General features: G+C 52.1%; 1 protein-coding gene across 1 annotated transcript in view; it reads left to right on the forward strand.

Annotated features, from left to right (window-relative positions):
- Window positions 1-962: 962 nt before the first annotated feature.
- CSF1R (colony stimulating factor 1 receptor) overlaps window positions 963-18,439 on the forward strand; it is a gene marked incomplete at its 5' end in the record, with an annotated part of 29,487 nt that continues 12,010 nt past the window's right edge. The window contains 10 exons of the mRNA XM_079702720.1: window positions 963-1,011; window positions 4,963-5,220; window positions 5,655-5,939; window positions 7,616-7,752; window positions 8,420-8,579; window positions 13,253-13,439; window positions 15,845-15,960; window positions 16,112-16,232; window positions 16,328-16,515; window positions 18,208-18,323. Of these exons, the coding sequence (XP_079558846.1) occupies window positions 963-1,011; window positions 4,963-5,220; window positions 5,655-5,939; window positions 7,616-7,752; window positions 8,420-8,579; window positions 13,253-13,439; window positions 15,845-15,960; window positions 16,112-16,232; window positions 16,328-16,515; window positions 18,208-18,323 (1,617 nt within the window). The remainder of the gene's footprint in view (window positions 1,012-4,962; window positions 5,221-5,654; window positions 5,940-7,615; window positions 7,753-8,419; window positions 8,580-13,252; window positions 13,440-15,844; window positions 15,961-16,111; window positions 16,233-16,327; window positions 16,516-18,207; window positions 18,324-18,439) is intronic.

Raw genomic sequence — 18,439 nt, forward strand, 5'->3', positions numbered from 1 at the left:
AAGTAGATGGAAAGAATGATCATCTTCCTGGATCAGTGTTATATGGGTTTTTTTGTTTGTTTTGTTTTGTTTTTTAGTTTCAAGAAGTAACTTTATAACCATGTGAATCAAAATAAGAAGGAAAATACTAAGAGAATCAACTAAAAGGGGTAAACACAATTGCCTCCAGGAAAGGAGGGGGCAGAGAACCTAATCTTCTTAAGAAATACAGCAGCACAATTAGGCTCTTTGTAAAAAATAAACTTAATTAATCCACAAAAAATGTTCTTCAGCCAGGCCGCCTGGATTCAAATTCCACCTCTACCATTTGGTAGCTATGTGACCTTGCGCAAGTTTACAGTGTTGGATCTCCATGAACCTCAGTTTCCCATCTGCGAAATGGGAATGATAACAGTACCTACTCTATAAAATTTTTGTGGGAACCAAAGGAGACAGTGGAATGTAAAGGGCTTGGCTAGTAAGTGTCCTGTAAATGGAAGCTTCTTGATGCTATTTATTATCAGGCTTGTCCAGACCAACCTAACTTCTCTTTCAGCTTAGCAAGAGCCACCTGGTCACTCTGGAGACCCCCATTTGTGCAATTGACTGCCTGTCTGACACTGGGCATGTTTCTTCTCCCAGGGACCCTCGGAGGTGGCTTCAGAAGGGCCTCAAATTTAGCCAGTCCTGCCCCAGACTCTAACCCCTCCCCCTGGGGGTCATGGCTCTGTTTTTTTTTTGGTTTTTTTTTTTTTCTTTTTAAACAAAGATTTCCAAACTCTGTGGTTGCCTTGCCTAGCTAAAAGGGGAAGAGGGGGATCAGCCCAAGAAGAAGGAGGAAGAGGAAAACAAGACAAACAGCCAGTGCAGTGGAGAGGAACTCATGTCCAGTTGTCCTGGTCCCTGCAGAGCTAGTGTCCAGGAATCTAGCTCCCTGCCCACCCCCAAGCCCTGCATTGGTCTGCCGCCTTCCCCCTGAGGCCATGGGCCCAGGGACTCTGCTGATCCTGTTGGTGGCCACAGCTTGGCACGGTAAGAGCACACCTGGAGCCCTGGGGAATTGTGGGGGGTGAAGGAGATGTGACAGAGAGGGCTCCTGTGGAGGGACTCTCTAAACCCCTGCCCCTCACTGGGTGTCCCCACTTCGTGCTTCCATCTCCCCAGCCCTGGGCTGCAGGTATGTGGGTGTCTGCTTTGGAGAGGCAGTGGGGGGTAAAGAGGGTACGAATGGCGTGGAACCAGCCTGACCAAGGCTGTGGATCCATCCCAGCTCAGGTGTTGACTGTCCATGTGTCCTGAACATGTCCCTGATGCTCTCAGGGCTCTTCAGTGTCCACTAAATAGTCAATAGCAGGTTGTTGGGGGCGGTGATGGAGTAGACTAAATGCTTTTCAAACCTCACCGTGCATCCAAATTCCCCGGGGATCTTGTTACGGTGCAGATTCTGACTCATAGGTCTCAGATGTGACTTGAGATTCTGCATCACTATCAAGTTCCTAGGAGATGCCAATGCCCCTGGTCCAGACCTACACTGAGTAGGGAGGCCCCAGAGAACCCCTGATGGCTCTGCTGGTTCTGCCATCCTGTGAATCACTAGGCAGACTAGGCAGGATCTGACTGGGAGAGGCCTGAGAGGCAATGGTCCTTCCTTGGGTGGCTTGGGCAAGAGGTCAGAAGGAGACATAAGAGGCTAGCCTCTCTGGCCCAGGGCTCAGAAGAGGTAAATTTGGGAGGAGAGAGTACAAGGCAAGACGCTTGTCCGGGGGGAGGACAGCGAGGGTCTCCTGGGCTAGAACTTTCCCAAACACAGGCTGCTGGGGCTCAGGATGGAGAGCTGTGGGGCAGACCCCAACCTAACTCCATCCCTCTGGCAGCAGCAGTGATGCAGGATCTCCGTCTAGGAGGGTGCCTCACTGGAGGTGAGTGGCTGGGTGCTTGGCTTGTATCTACAGCTGGCCCAACAAACACATTAAATTTTATTGCTTATTTGGAAGGAGCTCAGGGAAGGATGGGGACTGTGGGTGGGGTGGGAAGGCAGGCTCAGCTCTGGCCTCCCCACCGTCCTGGGGCTGCAGGACTCTGGGGAGTAGGTGCGTCTGGTCCCTGATGAGGAGACGGCCCACTGAAGGTCTTTTTCTGGCCCAGTCCATCCCGCTGGGCTTGCAAGTCTGTTCTCTTTTGTTGAGATGTAATTTACACACGGTAGAAAGCACAGATTCTTAAATGTACATTCGATGAGATGTGACAAGGGTACACACTTGTGTCCCCACCAACTCAGTTAAGATAGAGACTATTCCTCTCACCCTAAAAAGCTCCATGGGTTTTATTTCACTGCTTTGTCCTGTCCTCCTGCCCAGAACCTGCCTGTGGGGGACTGTTGGAAGGTGGAGGGGCTATCCAGCATCTAGCCTCAAAGGAAAGAAGAGATGGGGACAGCAGGGTGGAAACCTAAGCTTTCAAACCAGTAGACCAGTGGCGGGGTGGGGGGCAGGGGGCTGCTGTGAGAAAGCTGGGGGACAGGATCAGAGCACGCTAGCGACCGGGAGAGGCTCGCCAGGACCCTGGGCTGAGGAGGGAGCTCTGCCCCAGACCTTGGTGTGTGCTGTGTGTGCGTGTTTCGGGGGAGAGGAGAGGAAGTTGGGGCATATCCTGGGAGCTGATGATGGAGAGGGGTCTCCCAGGCAAGTGGGAGGGGGTGGGGAGGTTTGGGGAGATGAGACGGTGGGGTGAAGGGGCAGAAGGGGTCCGGCCCCAGCCCAGGGAAGACGGCCCTGAGCAGGCTTTTTCCTCCTGTCAGCCAAGCCAGCAGTGGGGAGCTGGGGCGGAAATGGAGGGTGTCAGCCCTGGGCTGCGTGAATATTTGAGATGACAGGACGAAACAAGAGAGATGCCTCTCTGACTACATTTCCGGGAGGCCGAGGCCAGAGCTAGAGGCCAGAGCAGGGGAGGGGAAGGGAGAAGGCACCTGTGAGACCAGGCGGGGGGCAGACGCAGAACACAGAATCACAGAGTCTGAGACCAGGGGATGTTACAGGCATAGGCTGTGACCTTGGAAAGTTAAAAACTTCAGCTATCAGAGTGTCAGGACCAGAGGGAAGGTTAGAAGTATAGCAGTTGAAGCCAGTAACCCAGGGCAGGAGAGCTGACTGAGCCAGAGGCTGCGTATCACCTCACTGAATCCTCCTAAGACCTCTCAGCGGTGGGAATTGGGATTCTTCTCATTGGATGGAAGAGTAGCCTGAGGGTCAGAGGTTAAGCAACCTACCCAGTTAGCAGGGGAAAACCAAGTTTTAGACCCAGGTTGGTGTGACCCCCACGATCCAAGCTCTTTCCTATGATACAACCCTGCCTGGGGCCCTGCATGGCTGCAGCAGTAATAAACCAGCACCCAGTCTGTTGGGACTTGCCAACATCCTTCCAGAAATGATGCTTGTCCCCATCCCTGGTGGTCCGCAGCACAGGAGTGCTGGCTACAACCCCCAGGTGTTGGCTTTGGCAGTATTCACTCAATCCTTTATGCTGATCAGAAGCTCAGGCAGAGAGGCTGCGCACCTCTGATGGGTACAAAATGAATACATAAGCCATCCTGATATCATTTGACAGAGAGGATCTTTCCAATTCTGGGGTCTATGGTGAGGGCAGGGGGGCGGGGCAGTGGGATGGAAAGACCTATTTAAGAAGCTTTTGTGCAGGACGACGGAGAGTCCCTGAATTTACCTGGTGCCCTCAGGGCTAGCGTGTCCATGGCCCCATCGCTGGGACGGAAGGTTTAGACTCACTAGGGGTACCTAGTGGGTCAGTGGAAGAGCCAGGTCCCACAGCCTGAGACATGCCAATGCCCAGCAGGTGGTACCCCCTGTCCTGGGAGTGAGGGGGTCTCTCCCCGTGGCCAGGAAGCAGAAGTGAGAGCATCTCTGGGAGAAGGGCTGCAGGCTGAGCGGAAACCGGGGCTGGGCCGGGTGCCAGCAATGTGTTTCCGCCTACACAGGCTGGAGGGCGCCTGGCAGCCCCTCCAAGGCCTTGAATCAGCTCTCACTTCCCTCCGCTGCCCTTATTTTAGGCCCTGGAAAAATGCTGACACTGTAGAGGCGACGGGCCTTCTTCCCGGAGGGCCTGAGATGAGTTTCAAGTTCTCTTTTCTCCTTCAAGAAAATTTTCCTTAAAAGAGATTGTCTCCCTAGTAAATGCAGCAGTGCTGGGATGTCAGGGTGGGCTGCTGGGGGTGGACTAGATAACAAACATAAGGGCTAACCTTACTGAGTATTTATATTTGGTGACAGGTGACGTTCTAAAGGTTTTCCATGCGTTTAAATCTCCTGATATCTATCCCAATAAATGGGTACAATTATGGTCCCCATTTTATAAGTGAGGAAACTGAGACACAGAGCCTCTGAACCATCTCACTGTGCTATAGACCAGACGTCCAGTGATGGGAGTGGGCACAACAGAAGACTTCTGAACCTTTCTAACTCTCCTGGGCTAAGATCCTACACCGCTTTTCTTCTTCCCCATGTAAATTAACTCAGAGAACTTTGCCATGAACATTCCATTCATTTGTTTCCTCCTTTGCTTGTTTGAAGCCCCTTCTTTGAGCTAGGTGCTGGGCTTAGCAGCAGGGATGCAGCCCACTTTGTACATGAGGCTGAAGGAGTCCACTCCTGGGGAGAATGATGCAGTCATTGCCAGTGAGACTGAGGCCAGAAGCTGGGGGAGCCCCCATGGGACAGCGGCTGGGTTGGAGGCTGAGAAATCTCCCACTACCCTTCTCTCAGAGACATCAGTCCATCACAGCAGGTTTGGGCTGGGGGCCTGAGCAAGTGACCAGAGAGGGGCAGGAACTTGTTCAAGGTGATCCTGCAAGTCACAGCTGAACCCCAGAACCAGCATCACCCCTACCAGGGCAGCACCCATCTCAGAGGCAGGGTATGGCCAAGGGGGTGTCACCTCAGGCCTCAATTCTGTTTGCCACCCCCCCATCACCAGGTCAGGGGGTCCCGGTGATAGAGCCCAGTGGCCCTGAGCTGGTCGTGGAGCCAGGCACAACCGTGACCTTGAGATGTGTGAGCAACGGCAGCGTGGAATGGGATGGCCCCATTTCCGCCTACTGGACTCTGGACGCTGACGCCCCCAGCAGCATCCTCACCACGGACAACGCCACCTTCCTAAACACGGGAACCTACCGCTGCACTGAGCGTGGAGACCCCCTGGGGGGCAGCGCCACCATCCACCTCTATGTCAAAGGTGAGGACTGTGAGCCCACTCCCAAGAGGACTAGCCAAGCAGGTCCGACCATGAATGGGCAGGAGGGCTGGGCCTTAATATTAACAATCACAATAAGCCAGCTCCACATTTGCTGAGTACCTGCCACGAACAAGGACCTGTGGCAGTGCTTCTAATTTAATGTTGTCCTCACAACAACCCTGTGAGGTGGTTCTGTGATTCTGCCCACTTTCCAAAGGCTCAGAGGGGTTGAGTCATTTGCCCAAGGTCACACAGCATTAAATAGAGGGGCTGGACCTGGCTTCAGAGCCCCAAGCATCAGCTGAGCTTCCCTGGTATAGTGTGACCTCAGGCAAATGATCAGCATCTCTGAGCTTTCCTGTCACCAATGTCCAGGGACCTCTTGGCTTGGTAGAGGGAAGGCAGTTGTAACCCCGTATCCCCACGTTCCCCAGACCCTGTTCGGCCCTGGAGGGTCCTGGTCGAGGAAGTGACGGTGATGGAGGGTCAGGACGCGCTGCTGCCCTGCCTGCTCACGGACCCAGCACTGGGGGCAGACGTCTCGCTGGTGCGGGTGCGTGGCCGACCTGTCTTGCGCCAAACCAACTACTCCTTCTTGCCCTCGCACGGCTTCATCATCCACAAGGCCAAGTTCATTGAGAGCCAGGACTACGAGTGCAGTGCTCGGGTGGACGGCAGGATGGTGAAGTCCCTCAGCATCCGGCTTAAAGTTCAGAAAGGTGTGTGGGCCGGGAGGGACAGAGAGCTGGCGCCTGGACTGAGGGGAGGTAACGAGGGATGGGGGGGCTTTGTTTCATCTCTTCCTTTCAATCGCGACAGAGTGACCTATGGGGCATCTACTGGGGCAAGACAGTAAGGTGTCGGGCACAGAAAGAGCACACATAAGCCAATAACTCAGTGGGCAAGGTGGTCTCAGATTGTGGGACAGGCTATGAAAATCATTGAACAGGGAGATGGAATAGTGTGTGTGGGAGTGGGGGTGTGGCTCATGGAGAGAGTGACATTTTATTTGAGCTGAAATGTGAATTATGAGAAGGTGGAAACAGCAGGTACATAGTCATGAGCTGGGAACAGGCTTCGAATATTCCAGGAACGGAAGGAGGGCCCGAAGCTCTCCCACACTCTCAGACGTGGATTTCCCACTCAGTGCTGGTCTGGTGCTGGGTGCTGGGCACAGGAAGTGGGGTAATGAGCCAGGCAATGGGGCATTGTGGTGGCGGGTGCATGGGACACCTCTCTCTGGGGGGTAAAAATGCTGGTGAAGTCTCACTCCTATTCCCCCTTGTCTCTTCTGGGCTGGTGGACAGGATTCTGGTTTCCGGAAGGATTGGTATGCATCAGCAGGACCCCAGGCTCAGAACCTGGGCTTGAGACAGGAATCAGATGCCTGTAATGAGGCCAGGGTCAGAGCGGCATGGCTGACCCAAGGCCCTGTGCTCTGAGGCCACAAAACTGTCCAGGAAGTCAAAGGACCCCACCCTGTGGGCAGAGGGAGCCATGAAGGCCCTTTCCCTGCACTTTGCAGAGAGAGCCCTGGGCTCTAGTTCAGCCATGGCCCTCTCAGTGACCACGGGTATGTCCCTTAGTGTCTGGACTTTGAGGAAGTGAATTAGATTATCTTTCAACAACAGCAACAGCTAGAAATATTCATGCAATTCCCACTATGTTTTAGGCACTGGGCTAGCTGTGAGGGATAGCGCCTTCATGGATCTGACATTTACTGGGGAGACAGGCAGGAGAGAATGTCAGTAAATACCAATTGTGATGATCAAGAAATCAAGCTGAAGAAATATGGGGTGGGTGGGGGGATGAGGCTAATTCAGCGAAATTGTGACAGGAGGCCTCTCCAAAGAATGTCTGAGCTAAAGATCTGAAGGATGAGAAGAGGCAACCAGTCAAAGCGTGGGAGAAGGCATTCCTGGAAGGAAGAGCAAGTGTAGAGTCTCTGGGTGGGAAAGACTGTGTGGTGGGAAAGGCAGCTGGGGGAGTGGAGGGTGGCAGGTGTCCACAGGTCGGGACCAGGGCCTGGGGAGGTGGGAGGGACTTCGGCTTTTATTCTGAGAGTGATGATGAGAAGCCACTGAATATTGTCACGAGAGAGAGGCATGATCCAATTTTCATTGCAAAGAGCTCCCTTTGGCTGCTGCGAGGAAGGAGGGAGGCCTCCCAGGTGCCTGAAGGGGTCCAGAGCAGAGAATGAGGGTGAGACTGGGGAGAGGCACTGGTGATGGAGCAAAGGGGACTTTTCAAGGTCTATTTAGGAGATAGGACTTGTCGTGGGGAAAACAGGTGTCAGGGCTGCCTCCCAGGATTTGGGATGGCAGCCTGGCCCATGGCAGGAAGCAGAGTGACAGCTCTGGCCTGGATGTTCATGGGTCCCTTGCCCTGACCTCAGTCATCCCAGGACCCCCGACCTTGACACTGAAGCCTACAGAGCTGGTGCGGATTCAAGGAGAGGCTGCCCAGATCGTATGCTCAGCCAGCGACGTTGATGTCAACTTTGATGTCTTCCTCCAACACGGAGACACCAAGGTCAGTCTCTGGGGAGTCTGTCCATCCTTCTGACATGCCAGGCCCTGCAAGATGCAGCCCCCGGCCCCACCTCAAGCTGGCTCTCTGAGGGCATGGCCCAGGCCCAGAGAGGGGAGTGGACTCACCCAAGATCTCACAGCCAGTCAGTAGCTGATCCAGAAGCAGGACTCGGGCTCGTGCCGCTAAATCTTGTGGGGGTTGGTGGGAGGAGGCAGTACTCCACCCCATTGACCCATGACCTTTGCCCCAGCCTGTAGACAAGAGCCACATGTCAGCTCACTTCTGACTTAGCAAGGGGTTCCTAGGCCACCTCTGAAGCCCAGGAATGTAAGGGTCCTTTCAGAAAAACTCTGGAGAGGGGACGGAAGAGGGGCTTTTCTCAGGAGGAAATGGCATTCGGCTGCTTCTAAGTACACCCTTCCTCCTTGTGCCTACCATGTGCCAGGCTAGCCCCGTGCCATTTGACTGCCTTTCTCACTTACTCTACAACCCTAAGAGCATGGGGCCAGTGTCAGTCCCATTTTGCAGATGAAGAAACTGAGGCTCAGAGTTCAGTCCCTGCCCAAGGAGAGGCAGATAGTAGTCCTTAAGGGCTGAGAATTAGAAACCAGATCTTTCTAATTCCTAAACAACCTCAGTATACCATTTCCATTCCTTCTGGCTGCAGCTCACCATCTCTCAACAATCCGACTTCCATGACAACCGTTATCAAAAAGTCCTGACCCTCGACCTCGATCACGTAGGCTTCCAAGATGCTGGCAACTATACCTGCATAGCCACCAATGCCCGGGGCAGCCACTCCACCTCCATGGTCTTCTGGGTGGTAGGTAAGCATCAGGGTGGTGGGGAAGTGTCAGCGGGCATCCTGGGGTGAGGGGATTGAGAGAGAGGGAGCCGATGGCAGGGGAGGAGGAGACATTGTTAGAACAGCTCGCTAGAATCCGCTTTTTCTGGGCCTGGTTAAGGAGCCACGACACTGACAGCCCTCCCAGGTCCCCCGCCCCCTGCCCCAGAATCCCTCCCTCCCACCTTAGAGGTCCCACAGTGCATGGCTGCATCTCATTCCAGCATCATTAGTTCTGTTTGGGGATTGGTGTCCAGTAGCTCCCTCCTGGGCCTCACTGTTCACTCATTCCTTCCTTCCTTCCTTCATGCCTGGGAAACTCACGTCACAGGGACACATGAACAGACAATGATCACCCAGTGCGGTCACGGGGGAAGCGTGGGGTATCCTGGGAACACCAAGGGAGACCCCCAAGCAAGGCTTGGACAAAGTGGCTTCTAAGCTGGGACCAGAAGAATGGAGGTGGGTTAGCCAGGCAGAGGGGTGGAAAAGGAAGGGGAACAGCACTGCTGGCAGAGGGAACAGCATATGCAAGGCTCAAAGGCAAAGAGAGCAAGAGCATCTGAGACATCCAAAGAAGCTGCCAACAGCAGGGACATGAAGGGGAGGCAGGGGTGGTCTCAGGAAAGCAGTGCCGAAGGTAGTATCTGATGGCAAATTGGGTGGGGAGTTTGCATCGTATCCGGTGGAGGTCGTTAAATGTTTTAAGAGGAGAGGTATGAGATCAGATTGCACAGAGGATCCACTGTGTGGTGGTCAGGAACCTGCACTCCTGGGGCACATTCCAACCTGGCTCCACCAATGACTTAGGCAGGTTACTTAATCTCTGTTTCCCCATCTGCAAAATGGGGCTGCTAACAGTAACTGTCTCATGGGATTGCTGTGAGAATTAAATGAATATATGAATATATATATATTTGAAGTACCTAGAATAGGACCTGGCATACAGTAAATGCTAAATGTGCTTGAGGAGATGTTATGTGAGAAGGCTCAGCCCTATGCCTTGTGGATTGGATGGGAGACTAGAGGCTGGAGACCCACGAGGGCAGTTAATGCAGTGGTCCAGGCTAGAGATTGCGAAGGGTGCTGGACCGCGGCAGGGGCCCAGGAGAGTCTGTCATCCAGAACGATTTCAGAGGGATAATGGACCAGACTTGGTGACTCCTGGGATGAAGGGGTGAAAGATAAAGGAGCCAAGATGACTCCCGGGTCTTTGGACAGAGTGATTGGGTGAGAGGCAGCAATAGCCACTGGGCTGAGAATCCAGAGCCAAGGGGAGTTTCTTCAAGGTGGGGACAGGCTCTGAGTCATTTCAGTCTGGCCACACCTCGTGTGTTAAAAGTTATGGGAGCCTGAGGGGAGGCGGGGAGGCGGGGCATGAGAATCGCTACCCTCACAGCACAAACAACGCATTAGGCTTACAGAAGCACCTAAGCTCTGCAGTGGACCCATCCTACGGCGGGAGCTTTGAGGGCTAAGGCAGGAGAGGAGAACATTGAACTGTCTCCCAGTTTGGGATTCTAATCCTATCTGTTTTCCAGTGCAGACATACAGTAGTCACTCAATAGATGTTTGTTTTCCTTCACACATCTGGCCGGATACTTCTCAATGCTGAGGATACAGCTACAAATGAAAGAGATAGAAAAAACCCTGCCCACTTGGAGTTTGTACTCTTGTTGGGAGAAGACAGCAATAAGCAAAATAAATTATAAAAAAGCAAATCAGTTTGATAGTGTTTTCAGTTTAAAATAGGGTGATCATCAAGGAAGATCTTACTGGGAAGCTGACATTTGAGCAAAGACTTGAAGTGGGTGAAGGACCAAGCCATGTAGAATCTTGGAGAAGAGAGCTTCCGGCAGAGGGCAAGCAATGTTGTTAAGTCAGGTCCATGCTCACCACATGCAAGGAGCAAGTCAGCCTGTGTGGCTGGGCTGGAGCTCGAGAGGAAGAGCAGTACAAGATGAGGTCAGAGGTGAAGGGGAAGATAGGCCAAGGTGAGGACTTGGGCTTTTCCTCTTGAGAGAGATGGGGTGCCATTGGAGGCTCTGAACAAAAGAGTGACATCATCTGACTTGGAGGTAACAAGATGTAACATGGCTTTCTGGTGCTCTGTTGAGGACTGTCTATAGGGAGATGAGGGTAGAAGCAGGGAGACAGTTAGGAGGCTACTGCTAGTCTGAGCTAGAGGTGATGGTGGCTTGATTAGGGTGGTAATGGTGGAGGTGGTGGGAAGTGGCTGGAGTTTGGATGGCTGGATGGCTGGATGGCTGGATGGCTGGATGGCTGGATGGCTAAGGGGAGAAGAGAGAAGAAAACAGCCTTGCCCTAAAAGCTCACAAACTCAGAGAGAGAAGACAGCTATCTAAAGGAGGAACCAGATACATGAAGTAGTGTGGATGTGGGGCCTAATGAATGTGTCATCTCAAAGGGCAGCAGAGGGTACCATGCTAAGTAAAATAAGTCAGAGAAAGACAAATATTGTATGGTATCACTTATATGTGGAATCTAAAAAAATACTACAAACTAATGAATATAACAAAAAAGAAGCAGTCTCACAGATATAGAGAACAAACTAGTGGTTACCAGTGGGGAGAGAGAAGATGGGAGAGGCAACATAGGGGTAGAGGATTAAGAGGCACAAACTACTATGTATAAAATAAATAAGCTACATATGTTGTACAACACAAGGAATATGGCTAATAACTTATAATAACTATAAATGGAGTAAAACTTTTAAAAATTGTGAAGTACTCTGTTGTAGACCTGAAACTTATCAAATATTGTACATCAACTATACCTCAATTAAAAAAAAAAAGCAACAGCTAGAGTCTGTCATACAGAGTGAAGTAAGTCAGAAAGAGAAAGACAAATACCGTATGCTAACACATATATATGGAATTTAAAAAAAAAAAAATGTCATGAAGAACCTAGGGGTAAAACTGGAATAAAGACACAGACCTACTTGAGAACGGACTTGAGGATATGGGGAGGGTGAAGGGTAAGCTGTGACAAAGCGAAAGAGAGGCATGGACATATATACACTACCAAACGTAAGGTAGATAGATAGTGGGAAGCAGCCGCAGAGCACAGGGAGATCAGCTCGGTGCTTTGTGACCGCCTGGAGGGGTGGGATAGGGAGGGTGGGAGGGAGGGAGACGCAATAGGGAAGGGATGTGGGAACAGATGTGTATGTATGACTGATTCACTTTGTTATAAAGCAGAAACTAATAAAAAAAAAAAAAAAAGCAACAGGAATCCAGAGGAAGGAGAGCTCCCTTTAGCCTGGAGTGATGGGTGGAGTCTCCCTAATGGGTACAAGTCTTGGAGAATGAGAAGGATCTAAGTAGAAGAGAGGAAGAATATGGGGTTCCTGGTGCAGGAAATGACTTGAGCACAACATCCAAGGTTGGAATGACTGTGGTGTGTTCAGGGGACATGAGAACATCGAGATGAGTGGAGAATTGTGTGTGTGTGTGTGTGTGTGTGTGTGTGTGTGTGTGTGTGAGTGAGAGAGAGAGAGAGAGAGAGAAGTGGGGACATGGCTAGATGGGCATAGGGAGACTTGAATGAGAAGAGCCTTGAAGGACAAGCTGAATAGTGGAGGTGATGGGGAATCACAGGGAGCTTTTTGAGCAGGAAAAACACAGGGTAGAAGAGTGAATTTTAGATTTCATAGAATTGAGTAAGAAGAGGAGCCCTGAGAGATCATCTAGTCTTTTTGCAAAGCCTTGGGATTTTAAGAGGATATTAGAGTAGCTTCCATGAGAGGCAAAGAGAGGCTGAATGGATGGGAGTTTTTGCATCTCTCCTTTGCCTACAATTCGATCAGAGCAGCTTGATTTTAATTCATGCAACATTTACTTAGAAGAAACCAGCCAAGACTCTTTCAGTTATAGGTACTAGAAATCAGCTCAAACTGGCCTAATGAAAAGAGGACTTATAGCTAAAAACCCCATGGATATGAGCTTCTGGTTTAGTTAGATTTAGGTGTTCAGGTGTGGACAAGAATCTGTTGCTTCCCAACTCTTGGCTCTTTATTTTTCTTGCGGGGCAGCACCAAGTTTGGAAACCCCAGTGGAATGAGAGCTTCTCTTTCCCTCGAGTTCCAACAAAAATCATGGAAATTAGAGTCATGGACTCACATGCCTAGCCCAAAAACCAGTCACTGGTCCCAAGGGGACAGATTACCCTGATTGGCTGGCCTGGATCACGTGCCCACTTTAGAGCTGGATATGGAAGCTGCATTGACTATACTACTACTGAAAAAAGGGGAAATGGGTGAGAGCGTGTGGAAAAAAAAAAAGCAGACTTTTTTTAACTGCTAGAAAAATGTCCATGAAGTTATAGCAACATAGATATATTCAATCTCTTCATTATATAAATAAAGATGTAGAGGTGCCAAGGAGGATAGGAATTTGCCCAAGTTGTCCCAGGAACTCAGTGAAGCAGAGAAGAGTTTGGAGCCCTGGGGGTGGTGGGAAAAGAGATGAGAGAGGGCAAGTCTGGGTTATGGGCGGGGTCTGTGTGCCTGGCACATGGTAGGTGCTCAGGGAGGGTCCAGCTGAAAGGCTGGCTCAATGGGTGGATTACTAAATGAACACACAGACTGGGGTATCTTCCCACTAATGCCAGATCTCTGTGCATTCTGCTTTCCAGACAGTGCCTACTTAAACTTGACCTCTGAGCAGAACCTCCTCCAGGAGGTAACCGTGGGTGAGAAGATCGAACTCAAAGTCAAGGTGGAGGCCTACCCAAGCCTGCAAAGTTTTAACTGGACCTATCGGGGACCCTTCCTTGGCCACCAGCCCAAGCTCAATTTTGTAACCAACAAGGGCACATACAGGTATCACCTATTAGCTCGCATGTGCATAGCCCACAGCCAGATGGAGCACTTCAGCCGGGAGTCAGGACACTTGGGTCCTATCTCAACCTTGCTGCGTGACCTGGAGCGAGTCCTTTCCTGTTTCTAGGTCTCATTTTTCTTGACTATGTAGAACCTCGATATCAGTCATCAGTGTCTGAGATGTAGAGCAAATTAGTGTATCCCTCTGTCCTATATCCTTGGAAAATCCAATGTCCTCTTTAAGAATTCTACCATTTCTTGGGGGCGTGCATTCTGATGGTCACCCAAGGTCTCTCGATCTTATGCCTCCTCTTTTGTGACTAATCCAAATGCAGAAGACAACCCCCCATGATGTCCACTCATAGTCACACTCTTAATAGCGATCGCACGAGGTATCTGCCACATACACAGGTTTGAGGAATAGAGGGAATTAACATCTCTCAGTCACAGATACATCAGAAGTTCTTTAAAAGCCTGTGGTCACCCACCCCTGAGAATTTCTCACCAGCTGTGCCCTTCTCCACAGGCTCCGAGCTCTTCTTATAGAGTGCCGTGTGACTCTGCATTCTCACGTCTCTCCACTCCCAGAATCCTGCTTATCCCACATGCACAACATTTTAGAAATCTCTTTTTCTTGTCTCCTGTGGACTCTGTCCTCAGGGTCTTACTTCCTCATCCAAAGTGACCTAACCAGGTAGTTTTCTAAACAAGAGAGTTTCTTCCCCAAGGAGGAACACTGATACCAAGTGTGAAAATAATAATTTCTTTACCCTGTTCTATTTGAATGAGAGAGTACAGCTCCATCAAGGACAGCAAATATGTGGTGTGCGTGTGATAACTTCTCCTCCCACACTCGTGACAGAGACCCCTAATTCTTTTTTTTTTTTTTTTTTTTTGTGGTACGCGGGCCTCTCATTGCTGCGGCCTCTCCCGTTGCGGAGCGCAGGCTCAGCGGCCATGGCTCACGGGCCCAGCCGCTCCACGGCATGTGGGATCCTCCCGGATCAGGGCATGAACTCGTGTCCTCTGCATCGGCAGGTGGACGCTCAACCACTGCGCCTCCAGGGAAGCCCCCTAATTCATTTTTGAACCCTTTCCTAATTCATTTTTGAACCCATCCTGCCAGACGCAGCCTCAGAATCCTTCTCAACACAGTCTCTAGGCTATATTTCCATTGTAACTGGCTCATGAGAGGAGACCTGTTTGTCATCCCTGGGCTAGACAATCCCTAGACATCTTCCAACTCCCAAATTCTCTGGAGTTCTCTTTCTAGCTCCAGAAGCCCAAACCTCTTTGATTCCTGGATTCTTGTGTTGTCGATCATCAGAATCAACAAGGATGTTCCCTTGTCCTTATCTTCCTCTTCCCAGTTCCCTTCTTGTCCTTTCCGGCCAGGATTTCTAGCTTCCCCTCGTCTAAAGCAGAAGTTCTGAATCTGGAGTCTGCAGACCCCTGCAAGGAGGCTGGTCCATGGATAGGTTTCACGGGTCTGTAAGCAACAGGGACACTGTGGAAAGGAACCAGGGAGATGCCCTCAAACATAGTAATCTGGGGCCATTCAGCACAGGGCAGATAAGCGTGGGCACCAAGCAGCCCACGTGATAGATGTGTTCATAATGGTGATTCTGACTCATGCAAAAAGTTAAATTCTTTCAGTTTAAGAAGGAGATGTTAGTTATCTCAAGAACTGACACACATAGAGGGGTTCTGTACACCCAAGTCCTGGCTGAGTGAGATTGCTCTTTGAATATACCATGGGGTTTAGTAATGGCTGCAGATATTTTCCAATAAAGAGACAAGTGCCTACAATGAGTCAGGCACTCTATCAGGCACTCTGAATACATATCCCTTTAGTCCTTAGGTTGAGTGTGTGGATTAATTACTGTAAGTGTCACCCTTACAGAAAAGGAAGCAAAGGATCAGAGAGGTTAAGTACTTGTCTAAGGTCACACAGCTAGGAAATGGCAACATTAGGACTTGAGCCCTGTTCTCTGGAGCCCATGGCTACGTCCTGCCTCTCTCCCCTCTCAAAGCCCCTCTTGGCAGGGTTGGCGCTTTAGGGATGCAAGCTGACCTGGGTGCTGGCGTCTTCAGCAAGGATTTTTTTAGCCCAGTGATGGTGGTGAAAGTAGGTACATTCATTGGGGCCTGTGATGTGCCTCCCAGTGTTGGCACTTCACAGACATCACATCTACTAAACCTCAGAACAAAAGCACTTTACGGATGAAAGAAGCAATTAAGGGAATCAGGTTGGGGGTTTTTGCATGTCTCAGGGGCACCCAGCCTGGGTACTTGGCTCAGCCAAGGCCTTTGTGCCCCAGACACTTTACCAAAAATAAATCCCTTATAAGGTGGTTGTCTGAGCCCACTGTCCTCACCCCAGACGGCCTGCTCCTCTCATGCAGGTACACCTCCACCCTCACCCTGCTTCGCCTGAAGCCCTTCGAGGCCGGCCACTACTCCTTCCAGGCCAGAAATGCCAGAGGCGAGGAGGCCCTGACCTTTGAACTCACCCTTCTATGTGAGTGCTGGAGTGGGGCTGGGGACATGGGGTTCCTGAGGCTGCCGGGATGGCTGGGCTGGGGGTGAGAAGGCTCAGTGTCGGGTGGTCAAGCCAGGAGACGGGCCTCTGGGGCTGACTCCTCCCTTCTCTGCCCCTCCCTCTACCTCAGACCCTCCAGAGGTAGAGGTCACGTGGACCCTCATCAACGGCTCTAAAACCCTGCTCTGTGAAGCCTCAGGGTACCCCCAGCCCAATGTGACGTGGGTGCAGTGCAGGGGCCACACGAACAGGTAAGCTGGCTCTGGTTGCCTTCCTCACCTGGGCGCAGGGGCTGGGGCAGGGGCCGGGCACCCTGAAACTCTGAGCCACATTCTGTTCTTCCCAGATGTGATACGACCCAAGTGATGGTCCTGGACGACCCAAACCCTGAGGTCCTGAGCCAAAAGCCCTTCCACAAGGTGACCGTCCAGAGCCTGCTGGCCACTGGGACCTTGGAACACAACAGGACGTACGAGTGCAGGGCCTACAACAGCGTGGGGAACAGCTCCCAGGCCTTCGGGCCTGTCTCTGTAGGTGAGCCTTTGACCCGCCTGCTCCCAGACCAAGATGGGAAGGGGGCCCAGGAAACTGCCCCACAGCCCCACCCCTGAACCAAGGGCCAGAGTTCCAGTGCCAAGCAGATCCCAGCCATACTGGGTTCTAGCTCTCTGCGTGTGACTCCAGGGCCCCTCCTGACCAAAGCTCTCCTGAAGTGGCGAGATGGGGGAGTCTAGAACCCGTGGGGCTGGAAGTGGTGGGGAGAAGTGCAGAGGGGACGCAGACGTGAGATCCAGAGAGAAAGCAGCCTGAAGCAGCCACAGCCTTATCTGGCCCCTCTCCTCATATTCCTGCACTTGAACTGGCTCATTAGTTCCTAAGTGTGTATTTGGGACTCACTTCGTGCAGGGAGCAGTGCCTCCCCAGAGCTTAGTCTGGTGATGTAAGCAGGCGACAAACAAACAGTCCCCTCCCCCACTCCCCCAATCCCAGGGCCAGCCTTGACGGCCTTCTCCATCCCTCCCAGATTCCCTTCCTGCCAGAGACGCAGTCCTATCCATTCAGGGCCACTGTCCAGGGTGGGGGTCACTTACGCAGCTGCATCATCCGTCTAGAGGAAGAGGCGTCTTTCTCTGCATTGCCCAAAGGCTGCATGTGGGTTAGTCCTCTGATTCTGAGAGGCCCAAGGCTGCACAGGCCCACAGAACCCTCAGGCCTCTAAAAAGCAGATTCAGCACCCACTGTGTGCCAGGCCCTGCTGAGGCTCTCTGGGTCCAGAGAGGACAGAGTGGGAGCCTCTGCCTGGCTCACAGGGCGCCCGCAGGTGCCCCAGCTGCTGGCCTTGGAGCAAGTGGGGCTGGGGCCCGATTCCACATGCCGCTGCCTTGGCTGCTCTGTCTTGCAGCTGGTGGTCGTATATTACAAATAATAAAGCCAACGTTTTATTGAAGGCTTACACCGTGCCAGGCATCATGCTAAGCCCTTTACAGGCATTATTTCAATGAACTCGCTCACCCCTAGGAGGTTAGTACAGTCTTCCTTCCCCCTTGGGGCATGATGAACCTGAGGCTTAAGGAGAAGTCACAGGGTCACTGTCACCTCCTAAGTGACAGAGGTGAGGCTGGGCCTCACACTCATGTTGCTGATCTGGGCCAGGGGGTGGAAATTATGTCCTTCCAAACACATCAAGGGAACTAGGGCTGTTGATCTGGGAAGAGGAGACCCCGGGTCCATGAACCTGGCTTTCAGACTCCCAGAAGGGCTGTGTGGTCCTAAAGGGCACTCGGGGAAGCTGCAGGGAAACGCTGGGGAGGCAGATTTCAGTCTAACCTCTAGAAGGTCTTTCCATCCGAGCTGGCCAGAGGTGTAGGTGGTAAGCCTCCACACTGAGGGAGTGTGCAAGTCATGGCTGAGCCCCAGGCCAGGCTGCTGCAGAGGCTCCTTGCATGGGCAGTGGGTGGCCTGCGTGACCTGAGGGGCTCCGCTGGCCACAGAGGCTGCGAGTCTGGGCGGGGTTTGGAGCTGGTCATGAGCAGAGCTAGAGAGGTGGTCCTCCCTGCCCCCGGCTGGGGGAGGGTCTACAGGCTTCCCGCTGAGAGGATGCCTTGTTCAGTCAGTAAGAATTTATTGGGCACCTACTGAGTTCCAGGCAACTGGCCTGTTCCAGGGGGGAGCAGGGGGTCTCAGAGGCCCCTTCTGCTGCTCACTCCTCTGCCCCACCCTTTCCAGGAGCCTACACGCAGCCCCTTGATGAGCCCCTCTTCACGCCGGTGCTGGTGGCCTGCATGTCCATCATGGCCTTGCTGCTGCTGCTGCTGCTGCTGCTTTTGTACAAGTACAAGCAGGTGAGCCTGGGCAGGGCGGGGGGCGGCCAGGCACCCAAGTGAGCCAGACCCTGGGGCAGTGCCACCAGGCTGTGTTGATCCACCCTTCAGCCCCTGTGAATACGAATTCGTCTGTC

Source organism: Hyperoodon ampullatus, assembly GCF_949752795.1.
Source record: "Hyperoodon ampullatus genome assembly, chromosome: 4".
NCBI lineage: Eukaryota > Metazoa > Chordata > Mammalia > Artiodactyla > Ziphiidae > Hyperoodon > Hyperoodon ampullatus.